Source organism: Lupinus angustifolius, chromosome LG03 (assembly GCF_001865875.1).
Source record: "Lupinus angustifolius cultivar Tanjil chromosome LG03, LupAngTanjil_v1.0, whole genome shotgun sequence".
Lineage (NCBI taxonomy): Eukaryota > Viridiplantae > Streptophyta > Magnoliopsida > Fabales > Fabaceae > Lupinus > Lupinus angustifolius.
The window spans coordinates 22,756,303-22,772,731 of record NC_032011.1 but is presented as its reverse complement, the minus strand read 5'-3'; the positions used below and the strand labels follow the sequence as shown (position 1 = coordinate 22,772,731).

Genomic DNA, 16,429 nt, shown 5'->3' with positions numbered 1-16,429 from the left:
ATTAAAAAAATAATACGAAATCATGATTGTTAGAAGGATTTTTTTGCCACGTGTTATAATCCTATTCAGCACTGGACTCTACAATACTGGAGAGGATCCTTCCCATTTAAAAACACTTAATTTTACATTAACAAATCATTAAATTGTGGGCCAAGGAAACTCGAAACTCAATGATGTTGGGGATGTGGTTCATTAATTCAACTTCGGTGAATTCGGATATAAGGAAAGCTAAAATATGATCCCAACTTATCTTGTGTCTACCCTACTCATGATACAAAACTCTACTAAATTATCATATAAAGTCAAAGGTCAATATTCAATTCCTAAAAAGAATTATTAATTAATTATTAATTCTTAAAATGAATACATACCCTTACTTAATATAAGAAAATGAGAGTGTGAACCAAAAAAAAATCACTTTTCCCATATGAGCACCAACTTGTTTTTACTATGATTCAGATTACATATTTTTAAAAATATGTGTTAGTCTAGTGCATAGCTATTAAAAGGATATCTTTTGTCTCAAAAGTATATTATTCCATGTGTTATTACTTATTGATTATAAAAAATTTTAATTACTAAATTTTTAATTTAAATATATTTTTTAACCAATTAGAAACAGTGGCATATGGAGTGACACACCTTTATAGATATCAGATGTATAGATGACAAAACAGATATTGCCCGTGAGCGCGCCCACATAGCCCGCATTTTTTTGCGGGCAAGACATACAAATTTTGCCCATTTGTCTGTTTTGTCCACCAAGTTCGCGAGCATTTCCGTTAGGCAATGCACGCGCCCTGCGGGCGACCATAAACATAGTTTAAAGAAAAAGTAAGAAAATTTTAAATAAGTTAAGATGTGATGTGATATTCACTCGCTAAAAAATTGTAATATAATGTGATTTGTTAAAGTTCATATAGAATATCAAAAATTTTATCCGTTAAATCAATGTAAGCATTTACGGGCGCAGGCGAAATTGGGGAACCATTTTCCATATCTAATCGGTGCTCCCCAATTAAAGACTTAGGCTGGAATTTGAATTTCAGCTCATCCAAAAAAAGACTATTGTGATGAGTTTTGTAAAAAAAAAATTAGAAAAGTGTTTATTTATTCATATGAGACACCTCAATTAATAGAGTTTTAACAAAATATAAGTATTTGAGTTTAAATTCTGACATCTTTACAATGTTTTTCTCCTGTTGTCAAAAAACTTTGTGTAGGAAAGTAATATTTAATTAAAACTTTCATCCCTAAAATATTATTATTTTACATTAATCAGAAAAAAAATTGTTTTCCCCATGTTTGACAGCAAATCATCCTTAATTAGCGACAAAAGCTAAAATAAGATATGAAACCAATTTATAGCGATTTTACTAAAAAAACTTAATTAAACTCCTTAAATTAATTATTTTTTATTGATGCTAATAATAACTGAGTCTTCTGACGCTAGAATCATAGGTTAGAGTATTTGCTTTGAATCTAAGCACTCTTCAACGTTCACTGCTTCACTTCACTCTTTCACTCACAATGTTTGTTGTTTCACTCAAAACCCCACTCACTAATTTCTGTTCCTCTTTCCCATTCTTCTCTATTAACCCTAACCCTATTCTCCCTTTCCGTTCCACCACCAAACCCCTCGCCATCTCCGCCGCCGCCACCCCGCTCCACCTTCAAACCCCTGCCGCCGCCGCCCCACTCACTCCGGCTCAATTCCGAGTCGATATCCTCTCCGAATCCCTTCCCTTCATTCAGAAATTCCGTGGCAAGACCATCGTCGTCAAGTACGGTGGCGCCGCCATGAAGTCCCCGTCACTCCAAGCCTCCGTCATCAATGACCTCGTCCTCCTCTCCTGCGTCGGCCTCCGCCCTATCTTGGTCCACGGCGGTGGACCAGAGATCAACCACTGGCTCTCCCGCCTCAATATCCAGGCTGTGTTCCGTGACGGCCTCCGTGTCACCGACGCCGAAACCATGGAGATCGTGTCTATGGTACTCGTCGGAAAGGTGAACAAGACTCTCGTCTCGTTGATCAATAAGGCCGGCGCTACCGCCGTCGGACTCTCCGGTATGGACGGCCGCCTCCTCACGGCGCGGCCTAGCCCTAAGGCTGCTGATCTAGGGTTTGTTGGCGAGGTGGCGCGGGTGGATCCGACAATCCTCCGGCCGCTGATTGATAACAATCACATTCCGGTGATAACATCTGTGGCTGCTGATGAGTTAGGGCAGCCTTACAACATCAATGCAGATACGGTGGCCGGAGAATTAGCGGCCGCATTAGGAGCAGAGAAGTTGATATTGTTGACTGATGTGGCGGGTATATTGGAGGATAAGGATGATCCTAAGAGTTTGGTGAAGGAAATTGATATAAAGGGAGTGAAGAAGATGGTGGAAGATGGAAAAGTTGGTGGTGGAATGATTCCGAAGGTTAATTGTTGTGTTCGATCGCTAGCACAAGGAGTTATAACTGCTAGTATTATTGATGGCCGTGTTCCACACTCTTTGCTTCTTGAGGTTTTGACTGATGAAGGTGCTGGAACTATGATTACTGGGTAATGTTTTGTGTTTGTTTATCTTTCTATGCATCCTTTGCTGTGTTTTTGATACGAGTGTAAGACTAATTAGAAATTCTTACATTTAGATTCAAGTTTAAGCATTTGTTTTTTGTTACATTGATAACTGGTTACATGCATCATATATACAAATGAAAGCCTCAAATAAGAGATAGTTAAACAAATAACTACTAGAAATGAATAGCATAGATACATTAGGCATCTAACTATCTATAGCTATGTGTATTATGTACTCATGTATTTCATAAATTTCTCGGATCATACCAACTATTGGTTCATGGTTCGAGGAACGACTTGGAGAAGCCCAAAAAAGTAAGTACCATCTTACAAAGATGAATGCTTTTTCAAATTCCCCAAAATTTTTGATGACCAAACATTGTAAACCAATGCTAGACTTGTATACTTAACCAAAAAATTGAAGTTAGATTAAACCTCCATTTTGGATCCTGAAATTAGACACCAATCAGATTATTTCCCGAGAGGTGTGAATTTCTCACTTAGTCTTTTAATAGATCAAATGTCTGTGAGTTTGGGATCCCCTAATGAAGAGTAATGAGACATGTTAATTGATCTTTCATATACCAGGTGAGGGGTTTTCAGAAACTATTTTGACTAGTGCTTGATCTTTCAGCCACCAAATTAGAGGTTAGTCGTTAAGTTAATACTAGGCCTTAGCAGACTCCGGTAAATATGCCTTCCCTTCTTGTGCTGCTTCGCCATCTGAATTGGGTAGAACACCATATTCTATGGTGAAATTGGGAATGCGTCATTGTCTCAGTCATTACTTTGAAGTAAAGCCTCTGCTCTCTAGAATATACTATGGCTCTGAGGGATGAAAAGAAACTGCATGGCTTGGGCGTGCTTCTGAAATGTCCTGCTCACTATCATGAGTTGTCGATCCTCATCCGGGTGCACATCTGCTGTCTCACAATGAGTGTCACTCAATATGCCATGATCTTATGATTGATCAGAAAAATACTTAAAAATTAAACTTTAATTTAAATATATATTTTTCAACTGATCACAATGCCATGACACATGATATCAGTGGCGGATTATCTTGGGGGCAGGTGGAGGCAATTGCCCCCCTGGATTTTTACCCGAGATTTTTTCAAATATTTTTTTCTTTCTTCAATTTATATGACACTTCTAAAAATTATAAATAATGGACCAAGCTTTCTTACATATATAAATGTTGATATTGCTTATAATAATATTATTTCAATTGAGTTCATAATGATTTTATATTTATGAAATAGATTATAAACATCACATATTCATTCAACAGAAAGATCAAATGAATTTTTGTAAATCATTTAATATTAATAACATATGTTAACCTATATATTTAAATGAGCAAAAGAAGATTAGCTTGAGATGTCAATATCAATATTTTATTATTGATGTCATTAGTCATTCATGTTTGAAATACTATCAACCATCTCCAAACTAAGTGCAACTTTGACAATATTAGAAAAATAATACATATTATTTGTTTGATCTATTTATATGTCCTATCTTAACTATTATTGTTTAACTACTATAAAAAAGATCATTTTCAGCAATATCATTTTCAGCAAAGACATCTAAATAAAATTATATAGTAAAATAGAAGATGAAATTCTTATACACATATGATGATTTATATTGAAAAGGAAAAGCTGAAACTTTTACCACTAATTCAATCATTGATAAGTTTAAGTTTTTAAAAGATCAAAGAATAACACTTTAAGTGAAGATATATTTTTTATATTTTATTATTTAATTAATTTAATTTATAAAGTGTAATTAAATAGTGTTGCCCCTCCTGAACTTTATCTCAAGATCCGCCACTGTATGATATGGTACTCATTGTGGGACACCAGGTCCCTCCTCATTCATCTTTCTATAGTATCATCAAAGTGTTATTGGCTAATAACTTTTAGATAAGACGTGAAACAATCTTATGAAACCTTAGTCATTTAAATTATCTGGGCAGATCGGATACAGTAACATTTTTTCTGTTTTTTTATTGAAATGAAGCAGAAATTGAAGTTGCATCCCTTTTACTTTTAAGTGAACCATCGTGTTTGCTTCCAAGGTTATTTCAATTAACTAGGTCGCGCCAGAATTTTCATGGTCTGAATTTTTACAACTCTTCATTTTGTTAAGAGTGGTAACAAGAATCGTTTATAAGTCCAATCAATAGTGGAACTATCTGGTCCAATCCACATATCATTAATGTGATGGCATATACATGTTTTTTTTATAAATCATGATATACATTTCCACCACCATCATATGTAAATTTGACAATTGTTATTATGGCCCCATCACCACTGGCACAACCATCATGGTGCCATTAATGTCACTATCCCGACCTCCACAACCTTGATCACCAACACTCGACAACAACCATCACCACATTTAGGGGTGAGCAGGACCCGGCCTTACCCGCTTACCCGGTACGGCCTGATCATGAGTGGGTCCGATAGGGTCGGGTCTGATCGGGTCTAGGGCCGGGTTCCAAAAATAGACCCAGACAATATTTAGGGTCGGGTAGGGACCAAGTATGACCCCCCAGGGTCACTCACTTATCATGTTTGTATGTGTTTCTACTTAAATGTGTATAGAGTAATTATATCATTTTGGTCGAAAGTATCATTTATTCTTTAATTTTTCCATAATATATACATGATTAATAATACATATATACATATATCATTTTATATATCAAATTACATATTCATAATAATAAATAATACTGAGAAGTTTTTATCTAAAATGAGTATGCATTATATTTAATCGGGTCTAGGGTCGGGTCGAGTTTAAAGGCTGGCCCAATCGCTATTTAGAGTCGGGTTAGCTTCGAGTCTACGGCCGAGTCCGGGTTCAAAAAAGTGACCTGGCCAATATTTAGGACCGGGTAAGACAAGCCTTAACCTGTTCCAACCCGACCTATGCTCACCCCTAACCACATTAACAATTATCACCACCTTGATTGCTACCATCACCGTGACGGGTATAATTGTTGTCGCCACGGCTAGCACCATAGTGACAAATACCATCATCGTTGCCATCCAACATCCATTACCAGCACTGCATTGACAACTACCGCTATCTTCCATGTGCAACATGGAGGCATCATAAGACAACAAAAGGTATTTAAAAACAATGACGAGTACAAAAAAAAATACAAAGTTTTCAATAACTTTTAATCATAAATCACAAAAGTTTAAGACTTATATTGTAAATCTTAAAACCAATTTTAATATATAAATTTCTAAAACTTACAACTAAAAACCACCAAACAACTACCTTTCTCGGTGAATCAAATTCCAAAGATTTGTGTTGTATAGTTCTATAGACACTTTTACCATTTCTCTCAAAATGTATATGTTGTTTCCACCTCCAACATGTACAAGCCATTTGACCATACGTGTCAGGTTAGAATTATGTCTTATATTTTCGGTTCAATATTTCAGATTATAATTATGTCTTATACTTTTGGTTCAATATTCCACTAATTTGAGATTTGAATATAAAAACAAACTTATTTTTCTATCACACAAATCTATATCATGTAAGATAAAATCTAATAAACTATTGTTAAAAGGCAAGACTATGGCTTATGCACGTGTATTCTTCACTTACTCAATGGCAGTACTTATGAAACAATACAAAATCGCTTAAAATAATACCGCTTTTCATAATCCGCTACAAGAATTTTTTGGAAATTGGGAATATAGGAAGCATCACATAGAGACGTAAGATAAAAATGATAGCAACAAAAGAATAATATAAATTAGAAATGATGATGAAGGCAAAAAAATCATTTTCCCTTTTATTTTATTGATGAAGTGGTTGCTCATAGAATATTATTATATCTTGTCTTTTTCATATTGTCCAGTCCAACAAGTTTATGTTTGTTTAATTTAATTAAGGTCCATAAACTATATATTTTTTGTAATTATAAGATACGGGATACAGAAGAATATAATCTCTTCATATAGTTAATTAAAGTCACTTTAATCTATACCAACCTAAAAAGGACTTTATATATAGTTGGATATTGAGATTATATAGACTATTATTACCAATGAATTTAAACTATGCAATTATCTTGAGTAGGATGTTGACAAAGTAAACTAGTCCATGTAGGTTGGTTAATGAAAATATTTTTCATGGATTGAATAATTAATACATCAATACAATATATGTTATTATTTGATTGATTCCATTTTTATGGGTACATATAATAATAACAATTAATTGTTTTACAAGCAATATTGCGTATTTAAAATTAAGACAAGACAAAACTGTTTGTGTTAATTTATACTATTGTTTCTTCTCTAAAGATGCGTAGTAACCCATCAATGTACAATTATGTTCAATTGTATAAAATTATTTTTTATCTCTTTTTAAAAGGGAGTATTCATGCTACACATTAGATGCTAATTGTGGAGATTAATGTGAATCTTGGATCAATATTATTATAATTTTCTAGATAGCAATTTCATGTTGCCCTACATATAGCTATACACATCATTTATATTGCCATTAGAATAAGTGGCCTAATGTAATTATAAGAGTTGATTTAGTAATATAAGATTTTGTTAAATAACTAAATATTATACTGGGTTAAAATTTATAGTTCAACTCCTGAAAGAAACATTTACTCCGAGTAAACCATAGTATGTTTGATGCCTTGGTAAATGGTTGTTGTGGCTTAACGTGGGTAACAAGAAACAAGTGCATAATTGTCATTTGAGTCGAGATATACGGTATTGATCATCATAGAAAAATATTCAACATTATCCTCTAATATTAGTACTTTTTGTTGTGACAAAATTTCACTAACAAAACATGGATCAACGTTAGCTTTTTAATATTTGTTTGAGAGTTGGATTTTGGAAGAGAAAGAAGAGAAACAGAAGACTCGTGAGTCATTTCATAAATGTATTTCATAATTCTCAAACTTTCAATTTCTCTTTCTTCCCCTCCAAAATTCAATTTACAAATAAACCATTAATGAGTACTAACAACATTGATGCCATTGGTGGCATATTTATCTTGGATCAACGACATTTTCCAATTAATTACAGACATTATTTAAATACATTGATCATGGATTTGAAAGGCCAAAGACCATGAAGACGTGCTAAAGAGAGACCCTAAAAAGAAACGAAGGTATAGGTATGTGTGTATAATTTAATTTACAACTATAGTTTGCATTTGAACCGGATCAAATTTCTATTAGAGTCAATCTTCAATAAATAAAGCCAAATTTGAGTGGATCTCAATTGGAGAATTTCCACCCAACTTATAAGTTTAATTTGTTTAATTTCATTTTTTTTTGTTATTATGAAGAATATTTTCTCACTTTTTTTCAATAAAGAACTAATCTCTTTTCGATTTGTGATTGCTCCTCTCAACAAGTGTTGCTTTAAAGAATCCAACATTTAACTTTTTTGTCATTCTCAAGATCTAATAAAATCTTATACAACTAGACCAATACTTTATTTAGTACTTAATCTCAGTTTGATTTTATACTATAAAGGAGCAAAAACTGGAATAAATCAAATTATCTACTTTTGCATGTTGGATTTCATTCCTAATATATCTATAAAAACTGAGCTGAATAAGACCATTAGACAATAATTAAACATCTATCTTTTTTTGATAATAATGAGATATTCTCTTACCTTTTGAGTATAAATTAATTTCTTTCAGTATTTGACTATTTATAACTATCTACAATAATATAATAACTGTTGCTCCAGGATCAAATCTTCTTTTAATTTTTCTGAGAATTTAGTAAAGTCTATAATTTCTATATCAATAAAAAATGTAAATAGTGCAACCGTAGTGAGTTGCAGCAGTGCGTGGATGCATTTGGGAGCATCTGATCTTTTCCATGGCGAGTCATGGACCCACTTAACAGTCAACTGACAAGGACCATGTCCCATTGTCAGTTTTAGGACAATCATCACACTCTCTATTTTGTCGTTTTGTGATCACTTAGTTTTAAAAGCCTGACACACTATTCACCTGATCTTGAATACAATCATATTAATATTATATTAGTTACCAAATCAATTAAGATATTGATATAATGGTATAACAGTTCAATCGATATTTCACTAATTAAACTGCATAACGACGATATTAAATATATATATATATATATATATATAATATTAACAATAATATTAAAAAATTAATAAAAAGCTAATAATTTTTTGTTTTCATCAAAAATTGACCAGTACGATTTAAATGAAATCGGCACATATTATCAATATTAGCCAGTTTGACTGACATGGTTATATGACCAATATAATTATTGTATTGTATTAGTATAGAGATTAGTTTATCAATTTATTTATTGAACCAACCGATACGAATCAGTTTTTATAATACCAGTAAAACATGTGACAAATCTTGTTCCAAAACTAATAAAAAACATGTTTTAATTAAAATTTTAAATAATTTAAGGCAAGATATTAATTCATCTTTCTTTCTCTCTCTTGCGTCTTTCCCTTCTAGCAAAGACCAATCTCACATTAATAATTTAAGAAGTGTAATTTAAATATAAAAGGCCCAATATTCTTAAGAGGATAAAATATACTTAGGCAATAGCATATGGTTACTTTTTATATTTTTAAAATAAATAAGAAAATAAAAATTAGACTAACATAAATGTTCATCAATTAGTGTGTGTGAGGAGATAACTTTTCTCCTCATACCATGACATGTTTTATTTCATATTCTTATCAGGATAAAGTAGATTCTCAAGTGAGAAGATAATTTTTCTCCTTGCATCAGTTAGGCAATGACATGTGGCTAATTTTTATATTTTTTAAAATAAATAAGAAAACAAAAAAAATAGAATAAGAGAAGTATCCATTAATCAATGATTGTTATCACTTTCTCCCTCCTCTTCAATAAATGACTTAAGTTTAGTAGGTCGGATTTTCAACTTCCTTTATTCTTTGTGTGACCAATTAATTAGCACATAGCTTGAAACTCATAAAGCCCAAACCAAGATCAAAACTCTTCATTCATAACCTCCAAGGTCAAACTTTGAAATTAAATGCCAAAATATTAATTAGTAGTTGTGATGGCGGTTTCAGAAACTTTTTAACCTATGAACATGTTTTAACATATAAACATGTTTTCACCTATAAATACTAACATGAATTTGGTCTATAATATATATCATATATGAATTGGACAGTTGAAACTTGGAAAATAGAATTGTTCACGCCCAACTTTACATTAAAAAATTTCCTAAAAAATGTTGTTGAATTAGAATATACTTCATTTTTACTATAAAAGTACATTATTTTATTTCCAAATTTAATATCCTAATTTTCAATTATTCCTATTATTTGTATTTAAAAAATATACTTTATACTCTTTTTATAATTTTACTGTGTAAAATGATTATGATTATTTAAAATTCAAATAAAAATAAATTATCTTAAAATTTCTTGCGAAATGCATAATTATAATCACATATAACCATGCAATTCATTAAAAAAACACTCTAATTACATATGTCTAAAGAAATAGAGTGATATCTTTACTTTTATATCTATAAGGATGATTCATATGTAAATGATTAAGATTATTCAAAATTTCAAATAAAATAAATTATCTTAAAATTTCTTTCCCGACGCATAAAATATAATCATATATGACCATTTTTAGAAATAATGCAATTTTCATTAAAACACAAACTCTAATTATATATATATATATATATATATAAAGAAATAGAGTGATATAAGATAATTCAGAAACCGTAAATAGATTTGTAACCGAAATTTTTGTTGTTCACATAATGTGTAGAAAGTTGTCAAAAATACAATTTTATTATGAATATAGTGAATTACACTCCTACCTCTAAGTCTAATATATTTTATACTTTTTTTTTTATAATTTTACTATGTAAAATGATTATGATTATTCAAAATTTAAAATAAAATAAATTATCTTAAAATTTCTTTCCAAACACATAAACTATAATCATATATTACCATTTATTGAGATAATGCAATTTTCATTAAAAACACACTCTAAATACATATATACAGAAATAGAGTGATATCTATACTTCTATATCTATACTTCTATATTATATATAAAGTTAAAACATCTTATAACTATTTAATATGATGTAACTTTTTATTGCCTATTTTACCCTTCTAATTAACTATTATTACAATGTTTTTATATATAATAAAAATATTAATAGGAGCTAGAGAAAGTTACATACTTAAAAATATCATATTATCAATGTAGTTTTTTAAAAGAATTACAATTCAGTTTCATATTTCTTTTATTACAAAAAGTATAATACAATTATCTTAAATATTTAATACTAAGAAATAAGAATATGGGTCGGCAGACACGAAATACTTCCACACGCTATTAAGGATAATTCAGAAACAGTAAATAGATTTGTAACCGAAATTTTTGTTGTTTATATAATGTGCAAACAACTATAAGAATTTAACTAAGTCAGTTTAATAATGAGCAGAATAAATTACATTTATGCCTATGAGTTTTATTAAAACTAGTGTGTATAGACACTTTGTGTCTGCCGGTGAATATTGTGTGATACTACATATTCAATTTTTATATATTTCATTTTTAATTAGTATTTGTGAGATATGTGGTTAATTAGTATTTTGTGATAGTTGCTTAGGATTATATAGTTTTTTTGTAAAAATTAAATAATGCTAAAGGCAAAATAGGAAATAAAAATTACGGGAAGTTATTTCAAATTTATAGTATAGATATAGTTTATACAAATTATCTTTTTTTTGTATATACACAAATCCTATAATTTATTTACGTAATTATAGTGACTATCTCTAAAGGAGTGATACATTTGATATTTTACACACAAAAAATCATGAAAAATGTAATTAAGTTAAACAAGATATAATATATTGTGTATAGAATTCAAATTGTATAAAAATCAATGTCTATTTATTATTTTAGGTTCCTTACAAAATGTATCTATAATTTAAAAAAATGTTTAAATCACTCATATATTTTTATATAATGAACAAAAAAATAATAAAGAGATATTAAATTATATATTATTTGGACAGCACAAAATATCATATTTTATTTAACTTAATTACAATTATCACTTCTTTATTTATTAAGAAATTACAACTATCTCTCCAAGAAATAATTGGTAAGACATGTATATAATTATCGGTGTTTACGTAAATATAAAAAATGAAGAATAATTTTTATAATTTCATTAAAACTCTAGAGTACAAGTAATTTCGTCTTAAAAATATAATTACCCTTCACCTCATCCATGAATTAATATTATTAGTACAGTCCTAATACCATTTATATATAACCAAAACAGAAACAGCACCGTAGAATGAACCATTAAGCAAAAAGTGGGAAAAGTACAAAACGAAAACAATTCTGTGGGCAGATACACTGTGGTATAGTATTATAGTACATTTATTTTAGACAGAGAAAAAAGAGAGAAGTGGGTCCAAACTGTTTTCTATAAACAAGCTTAGTTTGGATAAAAAGTTTATAAATTAAATGCACAAAAAAAATATCTACACTAACAATATAAAATATCATTATTATATTATCTACTATTCATATTTAATACTATTGAATTTTAAATATAATTAATACAAATGAATAATATATATTATATTGTTTCTATATAAACTACACCAACCGTGTATAAATATAACTTTAGAAACAAAATTTCATGTATGGATTCATTTTCTGAATTTATAATCTCACATATACTATCATATATATTCATATAACACTTTAAAATCTATACACTGACATACAAAGTTTTTTACACTGTCAGTATATCCACTATTGATTTACATTATTTTTGTTTGAGAGTTAATGATGATTAACAAATTAATAATACATAATTTACTGATAGTATACAAAACACTTCCCCTGTTAGTGTATACTTGTTAAATCCTTTCATATAAACTTGGTATAAAAATATATGAATCTTATAGTAATATTTCTGAAGAAGCTCACGGCTTCGCTGATTTTGAGGCATGCAAGAGAGAGACAAGTGAAGTAGTACTCTGCACAAGTTTCACATATCTTGTCATTTTTTACTGCATTTGGTTCTTCTATACAAAACTCATCTATGTAAAGTTTCTATTGCACAGAGAGAAGAAGAAAAACCCAAGTGGGTTTCTTTCCTTGATGGTTCAAAATCCATTCTTTTTATGGTTTCACTCACTTTTTCTCATGCATCATCATCACTGAACTGATTCTATACCTTGTGTGTGTTTTCTTTTTTCTTTTTTCTTTTTTCCTTTGGGTGTTTTTGAAGTTTTAGGATTCATTGGTCCATTGGGATCATAAAGTTTTAATTTTTTTGCCTTTATACATTTGGAGTTTATTTAGTGAAATGAGTGTCTTCCATTTTTAGCTTCTTCATTAGTACATTTTCTTTTCAGAATTTCAATCTTTTTCTCAGGTATAGCTAGTTCTGTAACATTATTTAATCTTTCATTCATAATGATTGATTATTTTTCACTTTATTCATTCACCATTTGTTTTGTTATATGATTTATGTGTGAGCTAACAAGGGTTTTATTTATCAGGTGTCTTGAGAAAATGTTGAAGAATAAGACCAAATCACTCCATAAGGATCAACAGCAAATGGGTCTCATGACAAACCTTGATGTCAATTTGGATAACCATTTTTCTCAGTCTCATACTTTGGGTCACAACATGAAAAGCCACTCAATTTTCAATCACCCTTGTCTCTTTGTGGGTCTAGGTCCTAAAATCTTGTTGGATTCTGATTCAATGAGGAGTCCTACTTCTCCACTTGATGCTAGAGTTCTTTCAAATCTTGGTAATCCTGTTATAACCCCAAGATCAACAATATCCACCCTTGAGAGTGGTAACCATAGGAGTTGGGATTACTGCAAAGTAGGTCTAAGCATCATAGATTCATTGGAAGATTGTTCTAAGCATCACAGTCTCAGTCCTCAAATAATGATCAAAACCCCAAATTTTAAGACCTATATGGATTCTTTTGAGTCATCTAAGTCTTTGCCTAAAGATTTTTGTAAGTCTCCTTATACCCAAAATGGATCTACTTTCCACAAGGGTGAATCCAGTGTTGTGTTTGAGATTGGAGAAAGTAGCCTAGAACATGAGCTATTTGGTAAAACCAGGTCTTGTTCATTGTACTCTTGCAGTCCATTTAAAACCCTTTCTGGTTTAACTGATTCAGACAATGGTAACAATTTTGCTTTGAAAGATAAAGATAGCATTACACAAATGAGCACTCCCCCACATTTTATTGGAGGAAGCCATAACTCAAATTCAAACACACTTTCCATAAGTTCTTCCAATGAGTTTATTAGGACTCTTTCAGCTAGTGAGATTGAACTCTCTGAAGACTACACATGTGTTATTTCCCATGGCTCCAATCCCAAAACAACTCATATTTTTGGTGATTGCATTTTGGAGACTCATTCTAATGAATTCAAAAACCATTTTAAGCATGAAGAGAAGGAGCATGGAGGAGTGACCTTGATGGATAACATGCTGCACAATACTCACACTCCAATCCAATATCCCTCTATTGACTTCTTAACTTTCTGCCAACATTGCAACAAGAAGCTTCTAGAGGGGAAAGATATTTATATCTATAGGTGAGTTAACAATTATAGCACTATTGCATCTCTTTCTATCTATTATTTAGCATCAATACTTCAAAATGGTTAGCATATACTTTTTGTTTATAAAAATTTCCTGTATCAACATATCAGTTTGTGTCGAATATGCATCTGTATATCCTATATTTGTATCCTATATTTGATTCTAAGATTGTATTTGGCTTCATTTGATGTTTCACAGAGGTGAAAAATCATTTTGTAGCTTAACTTGCCGCGCCATGGAGATCATGATTGACGAGGAACTTGAGAAATCCGACACTCTTGAGAACTCTCCAGAGCCAGAACTTGGTGAGAAATTTTTTGAAATAGGGATTCTGATAGCTACATAAGAAGGCTTATATGCCACAAACACATGGCCATAGAGAATGGTAGAAGCACCGGATCATCTATTACACAATGAGCTGTGTTTTATGTGCATCTATTAGAAGCCATGGATGATGATCATTTTGTACATCATTGAGTTTTGCCTGCATTGGTGGTTCAGTTTTCATTCTCTATGGTGGATTGTGGCTCTCATTAAGCTAGTTTTGCTATTATCTACATATGAACAGAGAATATATGATAAAGGGTTGATGCCCTATTTTTTCTGGCTTCTCCTGTTGATTTTTACTTGCATTATCTGTATATTCTATCAAACTCAAAAAATGTTTTTGACCTAATGATATGTTGATTATTGTTATTGTGGTTTTATACAACCTCTTGCCTTTTATAGAATTTTAAGTCATTTTGAAGTTTAAACTTGTTGGGAATATATGCTTCATGTAGATAGTTCTTGTGATTCCCATTTTGGTAAAATAAATCTTCTATTCCAAAGTTCAACAAAATACATTTTTCACATACATGTTTGAAAATGAGAGCATATTTTCTACAATGTATGTCACTCTATGTACTATCAACTGTGATTGACTAAAAACAATATTTTTAAGTTAAAAATTTAATTATTAAGTATTTTTCTGACCAATCATAACTGATAGTACATAGAGTAACTCTCGAATGAGAATAGTGTGAATACTATTTCCAAACTACTTATTTTCTTCAACTGCAACTTTTCTGTCCCAGATCCTAGATTGGCTTGTTGAGAGTTTGTCCTAAAACCCAAATTGGCTTGTAAACAATATGAACCCCTGCATTTGTCATTTTAACTGTGATGCAGATCTAAAACCCATAATTCATTTGACTGAAATGTGATTTTAAAACATAAATGTATTATATGATAAAAATGTGATTTTAAAACATACATATGTTATATGATAAAAAATGTGATTTTAAAACATAAATATGTTATATAGTGAAATACATTAAAAGATCAAATAAAAGCTTTATGCTTCAAACAGACTAATAGCACCTTGACCAAATAGAGACCATGGCTTCATATCTAAACTCTACACCTCACAAAGACAAAATATATTTTTTACAAAAAGTATAATATCTATGCACTGACCGGTTATTAACAATAGTGTTAAACATGTTCTTAATATATAGTATTAAACATGCCTCCAAATATTTGCCAATGTGGGACAAGGGAAAGGGAAGACTTAAGAACCATGTAATACAGATTGAGTGTTCATATTTGTTTGGTCCTACATATCCTAAGGTTATTGAGGAGCAACATAAATATTATTGAGGAGCAACATAAATATTTCCTTCAATGATCACCTGAAAAATCATGGAATCAATAGTAAATTAGTAACAACTAACAAATCCACAAATACTGTAGTGTGAACCAAATTTGAACATGATAAATCAAAAGATCTACTTAAAGATAGAAAAGAAGATAACTAGATAGATTTCAAAGCAACTTCAAGACTAGAGGGGAATGCATCAAAGTCAAAGAGTATCTAATCAAAACAAATACCTCAAAATCATGTAATTACCTTCTGCAAGGTATGCTTATACCAAATCAAACTCCCAATCTAATTAGCCAGAAGATCAAGATCATTCATGTATGTTGGCAAGTGGCAAGGAAAGATTACTAAGATATGCAAAAGAAACCTTAAAGTCTCAAATTCTCAATGCATATGAACATGATCCAAACAGATATGTTCATTTCTTTTCGTTTCTTTCGGCAACATGCAGCCTGACCCTCTCTCTTAAGATGTGAAAGCATCTGATTGTATCTTGTGTCTGCTGTATAGTAGCCTCAATATGCTATGG

General features: G+C 30.7%; 2 protein-coding genes across 4 annotated transcripts; both read left to right on the top strand.

Moving 5' to 3' along the window:
- Positions 1,442-2,835, top strand: LOC109343701 (acetylglutamate kinase, chloroplastic). Its single transcript, XM_019582131.1, has one exon. The coding sequence runs from the start codon at positions 1,531-1,533 to the stop codon at positions 2,554-2,556; it is 1,026 nt and encodes a 341-aa protein (XP_019437676.1). The 5' UTR covers positions 1,442-1,530; the 3' UTR covers positions 2,557-2,835.
- Positions 12,580-14,916, top strand: LOC109343700. Of its 3 annotated transcripts, none has more exons than XM_019582128.1 (3): positions 12,580-12,765; positions 13,187-14,251; positions 14,457-14,916. In XM_019582128.1, the coding sequence occupies exons 2-3, from the start codon at positions 13,200-13,202 to the stop codon at positions 14,602-14,604; spliced, it is 1,200 nt and encodes a 399-aa protein (XP_019437673.1). In that variant the 5' UTR covers positions 12,580-12,765; positions 13,187-13,199; the 3' UTR covers positions 14,605-14,916. The 3 variants fall into 3 exon arrangements, with proteins under 3 accessions (XP_019437673.1, XP_019437674.1, XP_019437672.1); XM_019582129.1 differs by lacking the exon at positions 12,580-12,765 and adding an exon at positions 12,774-13,059; XM_019582127.1 differs by lacking the exon at positions 12,580-12,765 and having other exon boundaries at positions 13,068-14,251.

Bases quoted from the DNA above. Each gene is read 5' to 3' on its own strand.
- LOC109343701 (XM_019582131.1), top strand. From the start codon at position 1,531: ATGTTTGTTGTTTCACTCAAAACCCCACTCACTAATTTCTGTTCCTCT.
- LOC109343700 (XM_019582127.1), top strand. From the start codon at position 13,155: ATGTGTGAGCTAACAAGGGTTTTATTTATCAGGTGTCTTGAGAAAATG. The intron at 14,252-14,456 runs GTGAGTTAACAA...GATGTTTCACAG, and splicing joins AAAGATATTTATATCTATAG to AGGTGAAAAATCATTTTGTA.